This window comes from Phallusia mammillata, chromosome 3 (genome assembly GCF_965637545.1).
Source record: "Phallusia mammillata chromosome 3, kaPhaMamm4.hap1.1, whole genome shotgun sequence".
In the NCBI taxonomy this organism is placed as follows: domain Eukaryota; kingdom Metazoa; phylum Chordata; class Ascidiacea; order Phlebobranchia; family Ascidiidae; genus Phallusia; species Phallusia mammillata.
Window position 1 is genome coordinate 23,588,304 of NC_137254.1, and position 18,705 is coordinate 23,607,008.

Below are 18,705 nucleotides of genomic sequence, written 5' to 3' on the forward strand. Positions count from 1 at the left end.
TTAATGACATATATAATTGATAGTAGGAAGTTAAGGACAGTGTATTTTTAGCATTACTTTTTGTATTTGAGATTAAATGGTGTTTACCGTAATTTTTTATTTTGCACAGAGATCAGTAGTTTTACCATCCGCAGCAGAACTAAATGTCGCTACATGGGTTGGATGCATACTTTCGATTGCAGGGTTATCCATGACTATTATAATTCATTGCAGTGTCAAGTGAGTTTAACAGATTTCAAGAATTTAATTTACTGAACAAATGTTTCATTCACCAGGTCACATATATATTTGTTAAGGTTTTTGCCAAACTGTTTTTTTACTTTTTAACTTTACCAAAGTATTCAATTGGTCACCAATGTTCAAATAGGGTTTCAATCGCCGTTAATATACATATGCTAGTGAAGCCCAACAGTATAGTCATTGAACTAACTCATTAAACATTCACAGGAAGTTACGAAGTAAGAAGCCAACCATGTTTTTGATAAACATGTCGTTTTGTCTACTTGTGGTCAATGTTACATTTCTTACTGGATCTGGGAAAGTTGAAAACAGAAGCGAATGCTACATTATAAGTGCAATTTTACACTTCTTTTTGCTGGCAGCTTGGTTCTGGATGTCGGCGAATGCTTATGACTTATACAATGCATTGGTTAAAGTAAGTCTGAGAAAATGTGTGGGCTATTATTGAACAAATATTGGTTACTCACTTAAATAATCCTTGCAATTTCACACTGGATAACCAAAATGTACAAGTGCTGCTTTTCCCAAAAATATCCAACTACAATAGTCTAACCAACACACTTTTGAATATGTATATATCTGATTGGTAATTGCTCAATAATTTGACAACTAAAGGGCTAAATAGAAATTACTTGGGATTGATGGTGTCACTCTCACATCATAAAAAGAGCCAAAAGTCAATGGCTCTTTGTCAAAAACAAATCAGTTCAAAATCCTCAAAACATTTACATGACTAACTTGCATCAACAATACAGCACCACAACCACAACGGTATTGGCAATCCTAACTTTGTCCCCTTTTGTTTTACAATCAGGTAATGGATAGGTCTTCTGTTAACATTCGACTAGTGTCAGCTCTGGTGTCTTATATTGCCCCCCTGGTAATTGTTGTGGTGAACATTGGGGTGGCAGTTTTGCACTCTGATCAACAGAACTATCGTGAAGGTATCGTACAGTGTAAAACCGTCATATATATATATATATATATATATATATATCATAATTTTATGTTCAACTGAAATATACATGCATCAACACATAAAAAAATACTTTCCAAGCACCAAATTTCATGACTAAGTTTTGAACATTATCAGTTGATTATAAGACAGACTAAACTACAATCACTGCAGACTGCAAAAAAATGTGACTCACCTTTTTATTACAGATGACAACTTGTTCGAATCTGCATACCATGCACGACATATTTGTTGGTTACATCTCAGTTCACTTAACTACGGATTCTTGCTTCCTATTGGAATACTGGCCATATTTAACTGCTGTCTCTTCGGTGTCATATTCAGCAGTCTGACATGCAGAAGAACGCAGGTAAATCTAGATATACATGTTTATATTGAAAATCTAAAGACTTGTGTGGAAAACAAGAGCCCCAAAAATACTTTTTACTTTACTGCATTAACATATATAGTTAGTTTATACAAGTAAGTTTTTGTACAGTACAATTTGTACAATCACAAACTATATGAAAATTACAGTGTTTTTATTTAGTACAACTCTGTGTCCTAAATGAAAGTTTTAATAATAATTAATTATATATTACAAATCTAGTATATGAACACAATAAAATGTATTAGGTTCAGTCTTCTGCACAACAAAGAAGCACTTCACAGGATTTTATGCTCGCAATGACTTTGGTGCTTATGTTGGGTTTGACCTGGTTGTTTGGTTTTCTAATGCTTTTTGCTGATGATGTTACCTATCAATCAGCAATGGCCTGGTTGTTCACATTACTTAATTCAAACCAAGTAAGATCATAAATATATCATGTTACACAGATAAAAGTCACCGGTAAAAACAGAAAAATATAGAAATAAAGATATGTTTTCAAAATAAAAACACGAAAATCCAACCAAATTTGTTTCTATGTTAACTATTATATTTCTAATCTAATAGTTTGCCATATTCAGATAAATATACAAAAAATATGTTTGAAGGACATCTAATATCATGATTTTGTTTTTAAAGCTTTGGCTATGTTTTTTTTCTTCTGTGCATTGTAAACAAAAGAAATTAACATAGTGACAGTACCATAAACATGTCAACAGATAGGTGTATGCAATGATGATACACTATTAACAATTGCCTTCACTGTTTTTAGCTTCAATACTGAATATATGTGTAAAAAATGTAAAATCGTAAACCAATAGTACATTATGATGACTAAGAAAAAAGAATAAAAAATAATTGAATAAAAATTGTTGAACAGGTTAAAAACTTACTTTCAAGTTTTTAATGATGTTTTATTATCAGGGGCTATTCGTTTTTGTTGCCAACTGTCTTCGAAATGTTGCTGTAAGAAGCTTATGGCTACATCCATTGATGAGAAAACTTGGGTGTGGCAGGTTCGCTAAAGTCCAAAGAAAACAAGGCATACGGCGAAACAATGACACAAGCACAGTTGGCACTGTTTCAACTTCTGTAAATAAATCACAAAACATTAAAACTGAGCCACAGCCTTAATAAGATATGGCAGGAACAATATTTATTGATTTAACTAACAGCACATGCATGAAAGCTGGTTGAATCTGTAAATGTGACAAGAAAAACAAAACGGAAGCAATACATGTGAATTGATCGGAATATACATGACTTACTTCAATATTGTCAAAACAATAATTGTTGAGCTTGTATACATTGCTTATTTTTAGAGAAACTAAGAACATTATTAATTAATGTGCATCTATTTTTTATGTTTAAAAATGGTTAATAGATACAATGGGGTGATTTTAGCGTTATCTATTTTGCGCACTTGTTAGTTGAATTTGATTAAACCATAAATCGTCTATGTTTGAACGACTTATCATTTGAGTACAGCGGTTGGTTGAGCGCAGTTATAATTTGAGTACAACAGTATAATTTGAGGTTTAAGCGTAGTGAGAAACAACAAATATACTTGTATACAAGTAAGTTTACACGCACAGAGATGAGAGACTTACCTTTTTTTCGACAGAATGTCAAAATGTTTATGATGAAATCAGTGACAATAACCTAAAAAACGACTAATGTAGTTAAATTCTAAACTTAAAGAAAACGGTTCGACATTGCCTGAATTACCGACCGACGAACGCCACAAAACTTAACATTTCCCGCTAAAACAATGGATCGCAGAAAAGAGCTCTGCATGGTAAACGCTAGAAGCAAAAACTTTAAACCAGAGCCACTTGACTCTGATTGAACAAACATGTGGACAATATAACGACTAGCGGAGGAAGCATTTTTAAATAAAATAAAATAAAATTAATTAGATTGATATAAAATCTAGATCAATTTGATTGAAAACAATAATCTGTATTTCTGTTTGCTTTGTGCCTTGGAGTTTTCCTGTACTTCTAGTGACTCTGTTTGTTTGCCGATGAAACTGCATGACTTGACTTGTTTCGGGCAATGGTTGAAAATTTTTAACATTGCGTTTACGATAATTTTTTTCGACTGGAAATTACGAATATTAAACAAAATGCCAAGAAAAGCAACTAAGGCATCTAAAACTGCGAGTAAGGAACCGACTGACAATAATGTAGAAATGAAAGACGAAACTGAAATCAAACCGGCTGAAAATGAAGAGTCCAAAGAAACAAAACCTGTGGAAAAGTCGCAAGATGAAATTGATTTGCTAACCGTTGAAGGTAGGGTGGATTTCTAAAAAAAGCGATAATGTTGTTTTTTACACAAAAAAAAAAACGATTTGGCAGCTTCTGAAACTATGTTAAATATTTTGGAGCATTTGTATCTGTATTAACGGACTTGCTGCTTCTAGTATAGTTATATTACAGGTATCCTCGTGTTTTGATTAAAGTTTTATTTAAGTAAAACTTTTAACTTAAATTCTTAAATAAAAATTGCAAATGAAAAACAAATAACCTTCTAAAAGTTTTTTTTGTAATAGCACAGTTTATATTGAACTATTGAAGTCACGATTTTCCTTTTGCATTAAGTAATACACGTAACTGTTACTTTCTGCAGATGTTCGAGAACACTTGATTCTCATAGAACGATCTGTAAACTCTAGAGAAAACAGGCACACTCTACGTGTACTTCGCAGTTTGCCTACAACCAGAAAAAGAATCAACAATAATGTCATGTATCGCCTTATTAGGATGTTTTTTAATGGGCGCCAACCAACAGATGAAATGTCCAAACTTGATCTTTTGACATACATTGAAGAAGTAAGTTACTATTAGTTGGAACTAAATGTTTCTGCTGTGTACATATTAAGACATTACAACTTTTAGGATTGTGTGCATTGGTTACAGCAGCCCTGGTATACAGTTTGTTTCTTTTTTTATTTTGTACTTTATCCGTAAATTAATCTTATGACTTTTTCACAGTCGATGGAAACTGAAAGTGAACCAACTAAACCATTGTCACGGCAAAACAAAGTTCCAAGGCTTCCAGAAACAGAAATATACATTTACCTTCTATTGCTCATATACTTAATAGATAACAAGGTAAGTGTATTTTTTCCCTGTAAAGAAGACATGTGAAAAACTAAATATTGTGTTGACAGTCATACCCAAAGGCAATGAAGCTTGCTAATGCTGTTGTTACAAAACTTGTCAAAGAAAATCGAAGGTCCTTGGATCCTTTGGCAGCCAAATGTTACTTCTACTACAGCAGAGTGTTTGAACTGACTGACAAGTTTGAAGATGTCCGAAGGTGAACTAATGTTTGTTTAAATTTCCAATGCAAATTTGTTTTGTTCCTAAAGCTTTTAATATGGTACTCAATTTTGGCTAATGTTGGGTATTGTGTTTGATGCATTGGGATTTTGAGACACTATGTCAGGCTGTGTGTTATGAGTGAAGCCTGGTGGTAAATTAAAATCCTCTTCCTAAAATTTCCAAATAATTTTGTCCTCTGTCAAAAATGTAACACACCTTTTCAAATGCTTAAAGGTAAAAGATTTCCAGGTTAAAAACATATTAACCAAAGTACTGACAAAACTTATAAATAGAAAACAATTAGTGTTCTGTTTTCACTCACATTAAACATAATTTAAGTATCAAAAGATTAAAAATCACCTTATTATGGGTCCCCTTCCTTGAAGGGGACACATCTTGATTTTACTCGATTTCTTTTTTTTTTTTTTCTTTTTTTTTCTTTTTTTTTTTTTTCTTCCCTGAAGTTTGTCCACCCCATTTTGCCCTGAAATGTTTGATGGATTTGGATGAAACTTTCACAGATGGTAGATATAGTTGTGTAGATGTGCCATCTGCTTCGTTTGTCATGATAACCCCAGTATTTACCCCGCTAGCCCCCAAAATGTAAAATGTGGTTTGTGCGCACCACAAACGTTAGTTTTGTGTGATGTTATAAAGGCAACTACATATGGTACTTATGTTTAAGGATCGCTTGGTGAACGTGTTTGCGGATAGCAGTGAAGGGGGTTGTTCACAGCCTTGTGACGTCACAAGTCATTACGGTTGTTGGTTAAAAGCCCCCTAGTGGTCAAAATTGAAACATTGGCCGATTTGGACAAAATTTTACAGGATTGTTGTTTGGGTCATTGTAGTTTCATATTTTCAACATTAGGGTGAAGAACCCCATCAGTTACCCCACTAGCCCCCTAAAATGGGTGAATTTTTAAACAGGGTCGGAATTGGCTGAAATTTGGATAGCTTGTACAATTTGCCATTTACAAATGATGATTGTTGTGTTAAACCCTGTAGCCCCAGCATTGACCCCACTAGCCCCCTAAAATGGGTGAATTTTTAAACAGAGTTGGATTTGGCTGAAATTTGGATAGCTTGTAGAATTTGCCATTGACAAATGACGATTGTTGTGTTAAACCCTGTAGCCCCAGCATTTACCCCACTAGCCCCCTAAAAAGGGTAAATTTTTTAAACAGGGTCGGAACTGGCTGAAATTTGGATAGCTTGTACAATTTGCCATTTACAAATGACGATTGTTGTGTTAAACCCTGTAGCCCCAATAGTCACCCTACTAGCCCCCTAAAATGGGTGTGTTTTTAAACAGTGCGCAATTGTTGGAAATGTTATGCCATTTATAGGTATCGATTGTTGTGTTTTACTTCTTTGTTTTAATCTAGACAAACTTTAAACAATGCTTCAATTGAGTCGATTTGTATAGTTTGAACTTTGGATAGCGTGACTATTTAATCCTAGTACCAATCACAGTGTTTTACTTTACAACACCAAAGTTTCTTATGGTTATCTCTTGAAATGCAGTATTTACAACTTTGCATGTGTGGGGACCCATGAGTTTCTGCCTGCAGAAACAACTAACGTTTTAAAAGACGGTGGCTAATATGGGACCCAATATAAAATAAGTGAAGGAATTATATTTATGTTTTAAAATAGATCATAGTGTATGTGCAAGGGCAATATGTGCTAAGCCACCCTTCTAGTTATCTTTGCATCCCTCAAATAAGATGCAATTTTTTTCTTCTTTTTGTATTTACATAAACTTGATGGGCAACACAATGACTTTTGCGAAAATCTTGCTATTTTCAGTAAATATTAATTAGCCACTTGACAATTTATATAATATATATTTCAACAGTATAATAAGTGTTGACATCAAGAATAGTATGAGATAGAATGCAACCAAGTAATCCCTATTCTTTTTGTTTTACCATTTGATGGCAATGTCCCAAATATATACATGTATGTTTTACCATTTGATGGTAATGTCCCAAATATCTACTTTTTTGCAGCATCTTACATGCACGTCTTCGAACTGCAGCTCTTGTTCATGACGCAGACACCCAAGCTTCACTGTTAAATCTGTTGTTGAGAAACTACCTTCACTACAACCTGTATGATCAGGCTGAGAAATTGGCATCCAAATCCACATTTCCAGAACCTGCTTCAAACAATGAGTGGGCAAGATATCTTTATTACACTGGTAAGTGTAGAAGTTTATCATGTGTACATTTACCTAATTTGAAACCTATCCAATTAAATGATATCCAGTGTATGGTGAGTTGTAGCTATGTAATATATTGTCTCAATGGTTAGCCTTGTCAATTTGTAAGTTTTGCATTCCCCATTTGTGCATCTTGCAATTGCAATGTGCCATCAGATTGACAGCATAAATTTGTCAGCAGAATATCAACATTTTTTCTTCCACATGTTGTTTTGTTGATGTTTACCATTTGTCATATCTATCATGCTGATTAAATCAAAAGGTTTTTAATATGTTAAATTTGTCCACCCATCTTAACAAATTAGATGCTGAAATCAATTGATCTGGGGCTTTGGAACACAATGGAATAAAAACCAGTAGCTTACCATGTATGGTATCAGGGTACGACTTCTGGAAGAAGAAAAAAATGCGATACAGTACTGCCTAATGTGAAGCTAAATTTTATGTTATTTTTTCAATCAGTGGCAAAATTTCTTTACACAAGGCCAACGCATTTAAAAAATGTTGCTTTGTTTTGTTTGAGCTTGCTGATTAAGAGAGCTTAATGTTTGTATCTAAATTGCACAGGTCGTATCCGTGCGGTACAGCTTGAATATTCTGAAGCAAGACGAACTTTAATTGCTGCTCTTAGAAAGGCTCCACAGTCGACCGCCATTGGATTTAAGCAAACTGTAAGCGTAATGTATAATTTTAGGCTTCTGTTTGAGTTTGAGGATAACATGAATACAAAATATATTTTGTGACCTGATAAATGTTTTTAATGCATATGGGTGATATCTTTGCCATGTTTTGTATATTAATTTTGCCATGTCGACCAGTTTGTAATTTTGATGTCAGGTTACCAAGCTTATGATTGTGGTTGAACTTCTTCTTGGAGAAATACCAGAGAGAGCTCAGTTCAAGCAAGCTGACATGAAGCGATCTCTGGCACCATACTTTATACTTACACAAGGTACATTTAATCCAAACTGACTTAAAGATTGATTTCAACTGTTGTTAGTTGCAAGTAGTATGTTAGCCTTAACACTGATCATGTTGTGTTAATTGTTACAAGCCAAGCATGTGTATTATAATGTACTTTTACATTTTCAACTCATGTTAACTGTTTGCAAGTCCTTTGTTTTTGTGAATTACCTTTTTTAGCCTAAAATTACTCGACAAAAGGTTCTAGTTGGAAAGTTGCATCCTAAAATCCTTGTTCCTTTTAATGTACATTTGTCAGTTACTAGTTATGATACAAATAGATATTTAAAACCATGCTTTAAATAGCAACCAATCCCACTAGTGGAGTAAAACCTTGGCATTGGCCTGGTACCATTAAATTTTGTTTGTAATACTGCCAGACTTGAATCTTGTTTTCTTTGTTGTGTAGCTGTAAGAACTGGTGATTTGCAAGCATTTAATGATGCTCTGAAGACACATGGAAAGGCATTTGAGCGTGATCGCAACTACACACTCATTCTTCGAGTTCGACACAATGTCATTAAAGCTGGTGTACGAAGGATCTCAACTGGATACTCCAGGATTTCTCTCAATGATGTTGCTTCCAAACTGCAGTTGGATTCTGCTGAAGATGCTGAATTTATTATTGCCAAGGTGGGTTATGTTACTGATCTTTACAGTCTTTGATAAATTGTTTAAAAAAATCAAGCATAGGGACCCAGATTGCCAATTTTTAAAGAATATGTTTTTAGTGCTTTCAAAATTGATGCCTGAAACCAGTTTTTAGGTTCAGAACTATGGTAACACAGTTTAAGTGGATGAGACTGATTTATTTGGATTTTCGAGCGTGTAACGACTAACATTTTACATTACAGATATTTAAGCTTGTTGATTTTAGGAAATTGTTTAACACAGAATCAGAGTTGATTGACATCCTAAATTTAAGAACAAAGTTGTTTTATCTAGCAGACAGCAGTTGTATCTTGAAAGGCTATATGCTACATAAGATCAGAACAATTTGGATGAAAATTGATTGCAAATAAGCATTTTTTGCTTCTCACGTTCTGAGCTGTTACACTTTTGGTGTTGCCTATCTTTTTTTAATATTATTGCATTGTAAATAATATACTTTACATTTTCTAGACTAGAACAACTGCATTTATCTCTTGATCTTGGTTTTCATGTTTGGTCACAACCCTTACAACTTTGTGTTTCTTGAGCAGGCAATTAGGGATGGTGTTATTGAAGCAGAGATCAACCACGAGGAAGCTTATGTTCAAACCAAGGATGTAAGTGACATCTACAGCACAAGAGAACCACAGAAAGCATTTCACAACCGGATATCATTCTGCTTGGACATATACCGGAATTCAGTTATGGTAAATGTAATTTTGCAGTTATCCAAATTGACAACATTTTTTTTAAAGCAACACATGAATTAATGTGTGATAACACAGCACCCCCAAATATACTTAGTCCAGTGCCATGTATTTACAAAAGAAACTCTGTGCTTGCATTTTTGGTTGTCCTATTACAGAACACTTTTTTCATTTTTCCAGACATGTTTACTTTGATCAACTGGCCTGACTTCATTAAAAATAAAACTTATTTTGTCCTAAACTATTGTGCTAAACATTTTCATGTCAGATTTCCATTTTGATAAAACAACAAAGAAAGCAGTATCTCTTATACATATGCTTTCTAACAGTTTTGTGTTGTAACAATTTTTCCTCAAGATTTGTGTCTTGTTTTAAAAATTAAATTTAGTTGTATTGGTTTGGATATTGTATTTTCTCACATTAAAAAACCTCACAACTTAGGCAATGCGTTTCCCACCCAAGTCTTACCATGTGGATTTGGAGAGTGCTGAGGAACGGAGAGAAAGAGAGCAGCAAGACATTGAATTCGCTAAAGAAATGGCTGATGAGGAAGATGACTTCCCTTAAAAATATATTAGCAGTAGGTCTATTATTTAATCATAAACATTACTGCCAAGGTAGTGGTGTATATAGAATACATCGTGTAGACGTTTCGACAATCTCTGTTGTCATCATCAGTACATCTACTGATGATGACAACAGAGATTGTCGAAACGTCTACACGATGTATTCTATATACACCACTACCTTGGCAGTAATGTTTATGATTAAACTACTTTTCAAGTCCGTGCATAGTGTTCCTAGGTCTATTATGTTTGGTAAGTATCTTAAAAAACTTAACAAATTAGGCATAGAGTTATATGATTTCTATTGTAGATTTTCTGTTGTTGGATTTGACACAATAGCTTTGGGTTTGTGGAAATTGAGGAACACAATACCAATTTGTATCTTTTGAAAATTTGGACCAATGAATTCATTTGGAAAATCATTTTTGCTGTCACTTGGATTTCTTAAAATTCTCTTGAAACTATGGAATCTGCTTGCAGTTCAGCTTTGTTGTCAAATGCTTGCTATATTTGTGTTTTGTGCTCGCCAAACAAGTTCACACCCAAATAAATGAACCTACATTTAGGCAATAAACAGCAGACACATGAAACTCTGCTCGGACAGCAAGCATTATTGCTGCAGCTGAGGTATAAACAGAATCTTTAACACAGGCCATGTAGTATGCAAATTGTTGTGGCAACTTGTCATTTTTTCTGCTTGTAATACAGTACTGTAACGTCCCGTGAACGCGCCCCGGTTATAGCGCGGAACATCACACGAGGAGAGAATTGAAACGCGATTCCTAATAGCCTCCAACAACCAGTCCACACAGATAGATGTTTAGCTGATCTTATTAGGCGAATTCTTTGAATGTAGGACGATGAAAACGAATTGGAAACGTATAGGAAACGGTTTCTGCATAAAGCATGACATTAACACACTGCGCTTTAAATGCAGAAATATAGCACAAATCTTACCAACTGTTGTGGTAACCGGAGAGAGTAAATAGCACGGGTATTCAACTCGCATCAATTACTGGTACACACCTAAACATACAATAACATATGTCACCACACTGCGCCTTTATGACGTCACACACAGTTCTTACCAAGCTGTTTGGCGACAGTACAGAATAAGTCACGCTTCACGTGAAGATAAAACAGAAATACTGCGTAAACAAAATGCAACTTAAGCATCTTGTCTAAACCCAACTACACGTACAGTACAACTATTACAAAGCGAATGACATATTAAGTCATTGCGGTTAAGTTCACATTCATTACCATAATTCACATTTTAGAGTCATTAAACACATATGTACAAAGTGACTCACCAATAATCGTCAACACGACAATAAATAGCCTTTTCTAATTCAACCGACGCAGCACCGTGCTCCACGGAAGTCAGCAACGAAAAGAACTAAACCACGTTGCGTTATCACACAAAACTGGCAGTCCATTGTTACGTCACACAACGCAATAGATTACAACACAAGTTGTACTGAGGAAATGCGGGAATCTATAGAAATCTGCAATTACTGGCAAATAAGATGTAACATACCCCCCCACAATGTACGAATCCAAGGAGTACATTTACAACACAACACACAAACATCGGCAGTAATTGCGAACACAAAAAATAAACAACTAATCACGCATCGCGGCATAGCAAGCACAATTTTGCAATTGGGCGTCTGAGTGCTCCAGTGTGAGTCTTGACGATCACCTGACGCACTACTCCCTTCCGATCAGGAAGCACATCGGTCACGCGTCCCAGAAGCCATTTGCTCCTAGGCTGATTATCATCCGCTACAAGCACAATGTCGCCGACCGTGAAATTAGAATGTCCATTTGCCCACTTCGATCTGGGCATTAGCGTCGGCAGGTACTCGCGCGACCATCGCCGCCAAAATTGGTCGGCCAAGTATTGTACTTGGCGCCAACGGTTACGATGGAAACAGTCCTTCCCCGTAAACAGTCCAGGGGGCATATTCGGCGCTGCACGTTGCAGCAGTAGGTGATTTGGTGTAAGGGGCTCCTCATCCTTCGAATCGAACGTCACCGGAACCAAGGGACGAGAGTTCAGGATGGCCTCGACCTCCACCATCAGCGTCATCAGTTTCTCATCGGACAATGTCTGCTCCGAAAGCAGAGCGTTGAGAATTTTGCGCACAGAGCGTATCATTCGCTCCCAAACCCCACCCATGTGGCTGGCAGTGGGAGGATTGAAGCTCCACGCAATATCACGTTGTTGCAGATATTTGTAGATCTGCTTTTGATTCCACCTGTTCAGCTCTTCGCGCAGGATGCGCTCAGCTCCAACGAAGTTTGTGCCGTTGTCGCTGTAGATCTGGTCTGGCCGTCCTCGACGACCGATAAAACGTCGGAGAGCTCCAATAAAGGAGTCCGTAGACAGTGAATGCGCAATCTCAATGTGCGCGGCCCTGGTGGAAAAACAAGTAAAGATGCACCCGTACCTCTTTACCTCACTTCGTCCTTGCTTCACAAGGAAAGGTCCAAAGTAGTCGACACCGACCACCGAGAACGGCGGCTTATTGGCCTGCAGTCTCGCAGCAGGAAGGTCTGCCATCATCTGTTTGCCCAGGGGGCCATTTCTTCGGCGACAGGAAACACACTGTCCAAGAACACGCCGAACTGCTACCCCTCCTTTGATGATCCAGTAGCGTTGCCTGAGAGACGACCACGTGTGTCCCATTCCAGAATGGCCAACCTCGTCATGCTGTTGCATAATCACCAGGTCGGTAAACCGATGGTCGTATGGAAGAATCATAGGATGTTTAACATCGAACTCGACACACGCACGCTCGATCCTTCCACCAACTCTCATAACTCCATCGACTAGAATTGGGTTGAGCTTTCCAAGAGCCCTCTTTTTCTTTGGTAAACGAACGTCTTCTCCTTTGGCCTTTGACATCGCAGCGATAACGTCCGGGAAACTTCGTCTCTGTACATACTTTACAATCTCAAGCTCGGCAGCCTTGAGTTCAACAACGGTCAGTTGCCCAGTAGGTACTTTATACTTGGCAGGAAACCTCCTTGACATCAACATCGATTTGAATCTGAGCAACCAGCTTACAGCCCTTTTCAGCCGATTGAGTGATGAGTATCTCGCAATGAGTCGATCCGTAGCGGACTCGCTGGTGACCAGACAAACGGTTTGAGTTTCTTTCTTTATCAAAAGAAATTCGATTGGCAATGACGACAAGTCTGGGCATGAAGGCCATGTATCTTCTTGTTCCCAAAGAAACTGGGGTCCAGTAAGCCATCGGCTGGACCTAAGGAATTTATTCACACTGAGTCCACGAGACGCCTCGTCCGCTGGATTTACCTTGGTGCTGACGTGTCTCCATTGACTAGGCCGGGAAACATCCTCGATTTTGGCCAAGCGATTTGCAACGAACACTGGGAAGCGCTTATTGCAGTTGCGAATACTTTGAAGAACCGCAGTCGAATCCGTCCAGAACACGGATTGGCATTCGTCCAGTTGCAGCTCCTTTCTCACAAGTCGATCCAACTTGGCTGCAACAACGGCCGCCGTCAGCTCCAGGCGGGGAATCGAACATGTCTTCAGGGGGGCAACGCGTGCCTTGCCTATTAAAAACGAGCAGTGAATGCGTCCTTGCTCGTCTACCAGCCTCAGATAGGTCACCGCGCCGTAAGCTGTGGATGACGCATCTGCAAAATGGTGCAATTCCGTTTTTCGCACCTTACCAAAATCGTGGGGCTTCACGCATCTAGGCAGAACGACGCCTCCTAACCGCGGTAGTTGCTGCAACCATTTTGCCCACGATTCGGAGTCTTCATCGGAAAGAACGTCATCCCATCCCAGCTGCTTTCTGCAGAGATCTCTTTGCATCGTCTTGGCCACCACGATCACGGGCGCTGCAAAGCCAAGAGGATCGTATAAGGAACTTACCACCGACAGGATTGACCTTCTGGTGTAGGCTGTAGGCTGCTTTACATCGACATTGAAACCGAACTCGTCCGACGAAACGTTCCATCGAACACCAAGTACCCTCTCGCAGGAGGAACCATCCACGTCCAGCTCCTTCACCGATTTAGCCCGTTCCTCTTCATCAATAGACGCGAGAACTCGCTCGCTGTTGCTAAGCCACTTGGTTAGCCGAAATCCCTTCTTCTTGAGAAGTGCACAGATACCTTTGACCAACTGAACTGCTTCTGCTTCAGTCGACACGGATTTTAAACAGTCGTCAACGTAGAAATTCTTTTCTACCGTCTCGACGACTTCCTTTGGAAATTCGCTTCGCAAATCATCAGCGGCTTGTTTAAGACAAAAACTCGCACAGGAAGGGGAAGAAGTTGCTCCAAACAAATGAACAAGCATCCTGTGTGCGGTGGGCTTCTTCGACACATCGCCATCGGGCCACCACAAGAACCGAAGTGCATCACAATCTGTCAGCTTCACACGGATCTGATGAAACATGGCCTCCACGTCGGCCACAAGAGCTACCCTTTCCATCCGAAACCTTGATAGAACTCCTACTAAGGAATTGGTCAGATCCGGACCCTGGAGTAAAGCATCATTCAACGACTGGTCGCGGTATTTGGCAGCACAGTCAAAAACTACCCGCACCTTTCCGGGCTTGTGTGGATTTGTGACAGGGTGATGCGGCAGGTACCATACTACCTCTGCAGACTGTTCCTCATTTGGAACTTCTTCGGCATAGCCTTTAGCTATGTAACCCTGTACCGTCTTTGTATACGCATCACGTAGCACGGCGTCGCGTCTCAGGCGACGTTCTAAAGAACCCAAACGGTTTAGCGCCATGTCCTGGTTGCACCGAAGCGGTTGTGCGTTCGGGCGCCATGGCAACGGCAACTCATAATGACCTTGCTTGAATTGCACACTAGTTTTCATTTTATCCAATACGTAACGGTCTTCACGCGACATAGGCATCGCGTCGGCGTTGGTATCTTGAAAGTCGGTCTTCCACATTCGCTCTAACTTCTCGTGCAGCGAATCATTGGCAACTTGAGTAAAGTTGACGGAAAACAAATCAGTTGACTTGTTAGAGACAGGTCCTGCCAATGCCCATCCAAGTGGAACCCTGAATGCAATAGGTTGCTTCGATTTTCCCTTCCGTACCTCTTGCACGAGAAAGGCCTCTGGAACGTCTAGCCCGATGAGCAACAAAGCTTCACTGCAATCTACCTGTGGGAATGACAGGTCTCTAATATGTGGCAGTGCATCCAATTCCGCGTTTCTCGGAAACTTGTTGGCGGTGATAGGCAAACAATCAACAGCGAAAACCTCAGGAAGTTCCACTGTTGTAGAGCCATCGAGCGAAGCAACAGATAAATTCACTCTTTCGCCCTCGCGCTTGCGACTGTTCCCGTTGATCGTTTTAAGCGTCACGTTGCTAGGTTCACCTTGCAGCCCAAGCTTATCTGTCAGTTTCTTGTCGCACAAGGTAATGCCCGAGCCAGTATCTAAAAGAGCGTAAGTATCAACAGTCCTACCGTTAGCACTGACTTTGACCGCAACCATCATCAAGTTGACGCTCTGTCTACCGGAGGAAGCATGACAGTTCTTTCCAATCGCCGACACAACCGAACAAACTGTCCGTTCCGGCGCAGGTCCTTTGACAGGAGACTCGCCCTCTCTCTTCTCTGGCGGATGCAATAAGGTGTGATGGGCTTCATTGCAGTCCCTGACGGTACACGCTTTGGGGCTGTTGCACTTAGTGGCAAAGTGCCCAAATCTGAAACAATTATCACAGAGTCTACGGCGCCGGGTGACGCGCAGACGATCGCGGTAAGGTAGGGATTTAAATTCCTCGCACTTAGCAAGCACGTGGTTTCCCGAACAGCACTGGCACAACGGGGTAGTGGGAAAATGGGAAGGTCCGGCACGAACCTTCGGCCTAGATTCTTGTTCGCTTACAACGACATGACTGGAAGCCTTTACATGACTACTTTTACCTTTCGCCTTCTTAGCTTCGTTGCGATGCTCATCGAGCATGCGGCTGAACAGTGAATTTGCAATCCGATCCTCCGTTTCCACAAAGTCCACAAGATGCTCAAACAAAGGTTCACGGCCAGTATCTCTGAGAATTTTCTCAACACGCCGTTTCCAAGCCTCTTGCATCTTGAACGGTAGACGATTCACAACAGCAATCAACGTGGGGTAATTATTCATCTCGGAATGCTCGTCAATGTCTGAAAGTGTAAGTAAACAATCGCGCAGCGACTGCGCAAGCTCGCTCAAACCAGCAGCATCGTTCGGTCGCAATTCTGGACCGTTGACCACACACCTTACACATGCATGAGCGATTATGTGTGACTTGCCAAAGTGGTCGTACAGTAACTGTCTCGCTTGTTGGTACCCGTTTACCTTTAGTCTAAAGCAGTGTTCAATCAGTTTACGGGCCTTGCCATCACAATGCTGCGCCAAATACGACAATTTGGCACCATCGTCGTCGACCTTGTCGTCGATACGAGAATCGAAATTGCGCACAAACTTCCAATAGTCCATTGGATTGCCATCAAAAACGAGAACCTTAGGCTTCGGTCTGTTTATGTGCTTTACAAGTGATGCAATCTCATTGTCATGCACGCCAGTTGGCTTGACTGAATCGTATGTACAAATATTATTTACAATTGGGTTTGCTGCGGTAAAGGAACCTCTTTCGTCAAACGAAGATTTAATTTTAGGCGCATATTGGGATGGGGACTTCGAAGGAGCAACATAGTCAACCACATACCGCTGGTCAGGAGGGCTTCGCTGCGACGTGACAGGCGGTGACGTGAACAATACGCGACGTTGATCCCCGAGCGGCTCCTCCGGGGGAGGCGTGGTCGATTTACCAGAACCTTCCTTCACCGTCACGTACTCCGTGTTTCCTGACATCTCGTCCCAAACTTTCTCTTCAACCTCTGCGGCTTGGAGCTGGTGCTGCAGTTCCAGCATTTCCATTTTGTCCCTTTGACGCTGTTCTTCTTCAGCACGACGAATTTCTTCTTCGGCGCGACGTCTGTCTTCTTCTGCGCGTCGCATGTTCTCTTCTGCGCGTAGTATATCGGTTTGCCGTTTCATTACTTCGTGCTGTCTGGCTAGCTCCTGCTTCTGCGCTGTCTGTTGAATAGCAAGACGCGCAAGCTGCGTAGTAACTTTAACTCTAGTTCTACTGTTAGTGGAAGAACTAGATCGCCTACTTCGTCCGCAGAAGGAGTCGTTGTCCCTTGGACTCTTATCACCACTTCCACCCGGACTAGCTATGTTAACAGGTAAAGCAATGCTAGATGGAGAATTTACCTCACGAATCCAGTGAGAAACTCGGTCATCAAATTCGGCCTTGTTTTTCCTCACGCTAGCTAGTTCGGCGGCAAGATCGGGATGCGCCTCGTAGACAGCAACAGCATCCACAAAAAGGTGTTCAAGCGCAACCAAGATCGTCTCGAGCACCTGTTTGTTGCGGTGGTCCTTCATCAGACACTCGGCGGCTAGATATTGATCATCTAGACGTCGACGACAGTCAGCGATCGCTTCAGGAGTTGTAACGTTTGATTGGCTCATCTTCGACCGCTTAAATATTTAACAAACGGTTAAACTGATCTTCAACACACAGTTGAAGCTTATTTCAAGAAGCAGTTGAAACTTGATTTCAACTGTATTGTTCTGTTCAACGAACAGTTGAAACTTGATTTCAACTGCAGAGTTGTGTTCAACAACAGTTGAAACTTTCTTGCAGGAAGCAGTTGAAACTTGATTTCAACTGCAGATTGTCTTCAACAGCCAGTTGAAACTTTCATGTAACGTCCCGTGAACGCGCCCCGGTTATAGCGCGGAACATCACACGAGGAGAGAATTGAAACGCGATTCCTAATAGCCTCCAACAACCAGTCCACACAGATAGATGTTTAGCTGATCTTATTAGGCGAATTCTTTGAATGTAGGACGATGAAAACGAATTGGAAACGTATAGGAAACGGTTTCTGCATAAAGCATGACATTAACACACTGCGCTTTAAATGCAGAAATATAGCACAAATCTTACCAACTGTTGTGGTAACCGGAGAGAGTAAATAGCACGGGTATTCAACTCGCATCAATTACTGGTACACACCTAAACATACAATAACATATGTCACCACACTGCGCCTTTATGACGTCACACACAGTTCTTACCAAGCTATGTTTGGCGACAGTACAGAATAAGTCACGCTTCACGTGAAGATAAAACAGAAATACTGCGTAAACAAAATGCAACTTAAGCATCTTGTCTAAACCCAACTACACGTACAGTACAACTATTACAAAGCGAATGACATATTAAGTCATTGCGGTTAAGTTCACATTCATTACCATAATTCACATTTTAGAGTCATTAAACACATATGTACAAAGTGACTCACCAATAATCGTCAACACGACAATAAATAGCCTTTTCTAATTCAACCGACGCAGCACCGTGCTCCACGGAAGTCAGCAACGAAAAGAACTAAACCACGTTGCGTTATCACACAAAACTGGCAGTCCATTGTTACGTCACACAACGCAATAGATTACAACACAAGTTGTACTGAGGAAATGCGGGAATCTATAGAAATCTGCAATTACTGGCAAATAAGATGTAACAAGTACTGCAAATGTAAGTACTTCAAAATAAGAATGCTGATATGTTACTTTTATCTGGACATCATCAGCATTCTGTG

The 18,705-nt window shown here is 39.7% G+C and overlaps 4 protein-coding genes across 10 annotated transcripts in view; 2 read left to right on the plus strand and 2 right to left on the minus strand.

The window, feature by feature from the left end:
* LOC145217332 (uncharacterized) overlaps positions 1–1,455 on the minus strand; it is a 42,751-nt gene extending 41,296 nt beyond the window's left edge. Inside the window, exon 1 of the mRNA XM_080084588.1 lies at positions 1,392–1,455. The gene's annotated coding sequence lies outside the window, so the exon portion shown is untranslated. The remainder of the gene's footprint in view (positions 1–1,391) is intronic.
* LOC145217335 (adhesion G-protein coupled receptor G7-like) lies at positions 9–3,044 on the plus strand. Its single transcript, XM_080084590.1, has 6 exons — positions 9–219; positions 448–655; positions 1,055–1,184; positions 1,405–1,565; positions 1,832–2,002; positions 2,508–3,044. The coding sequence occupies exons 1-6, from the start codon at positions 77–79 to the stop codon at positions 2,715–2,717; spliced, it is 1,023 nt and encodes a 340-aa protein (XP_079940716.1). The 5' UTR covers positions 9–76; the 3' UTR covers positions 2,718–3,044.
* A 550-nt stretch (positions 3,045–3,594) lies between these two features.
* Positions 3,595–10,619, plus strand: LOC145217331 (26S proteasome non-ATPase regulatory subunit 3-like). Its single transcript, XM_080084587.1, has 11 exons — positions 3,595–3,880; positions 4,218–4,420; positions 4,583–4,702; positions 4,762–4,910; positions 6,931–7,121; positions 7,710–7,813; positions 7,980–8,094; positions 8,515–8,738; positions 9,308–9,463; positions 9,905–10,043; positions 10,340–10,619. The coding sequence occupies exons 1-10, from the start codon at positions 3,610–3,612 to the stop codon at positions 10,028–10,030; spliced, it is 1,659 nt and encodes a 552-aa protein (XP_079940713.1). The 5' UTR covers positions 3,595–3,609; the 3' UTR covers positions 10,031–10,043; positions 10,340–10,619.
* Positions 10,620–11,128: 509 nt separating this feature from the next.
* Positions 11,129–18,622, minus strand: LOC145217330 (uncharacterized). 7 transcript variants are annotated; one of them, XM_080084585.1, is made up of 2 exons: positions 18,406–18,622; positions 11,129–18,116 (listed from the first exon to the last, which is right to left on the minus strand). In XM_080084585.1, exon 2 carries the CDS (start codon positions 17,564–17,566, stop codon positions 11,660–11,662), a length of 5,907 nt encoding a protein of 1,968 aa, XP_079940711.1. In that variant the 5' UTR covers positions 17,567–18,116; positions 18,406–18,622; the 3' UTR covers positions 11,129–11,659. The 7 variants fall into 7 exon arrangements, 6 of the variants coding, with proteins under 6 accessions (XP_079940711.1, XP_079940708.1, XP_079940710.1 ...); XM_080084582.1 differs by having other exon boundaries at positions 11,129–18,240; XM_080084584.1 differs by having other exon boundaries at positions 18,179–18,622.
* Between the last annotated feature and the right edge of the window lie 83 nt (positions 18,623–18,705).

Excerpts from the sequence above, each read along its gene's own strand:
- LOC145217330 (XM_080084585.1), bottom strand. The coding sequence starts at position 17,566 with ATGAGCCAATCAAACGTTACAACTCCTGAAGCGATCGCTGACTGTCGT.
- LOC145217335 (XM_080084590.1), top strand. The coding sequence starts at position 77 with ATGGTGTTTACCGTAATTTTTTATTTTGCACAGAGATCAGTAGTTTTA. Across the intron at positions 1,566-1,831 it reads TGACATGCAGAAGAACGCAG|GTTCAGTCTTCTGCACAACA; the intron begins GTAAATCTAGAT and ends AAAATGTATTAG. Across the intron at positions 2,003-2,507 it reads CATTACTTAATTCAAACCAA|GGGCTATTCGTTTTTGTTGC; the intron begins GTAAGATCATAA and ends TTTTATTATCAG.
- LOC145217331 (XM_080084587.1), top strand. The coding sequence starts at position 3,610 with ATGAAACTGCATGACTTGACTTGTTTCGGGCAATGGTTGAAAATTTTT. Across the intron at positions 7,122-7,709 it reads AAGATATCTTTATTACACTG|GTCGTATCCGTGCGGTACAG; the intron begins GTAAGTGTAGAA and ends TAAATTGCACAG. Across the intron at positions 9,464-9,904 it reads TATACCGGAATTCAGTTATG|GCAATGCGTTTCCCACCCAA; the intron begins GTAAATGTAATT and ends CTCACAACTTAG.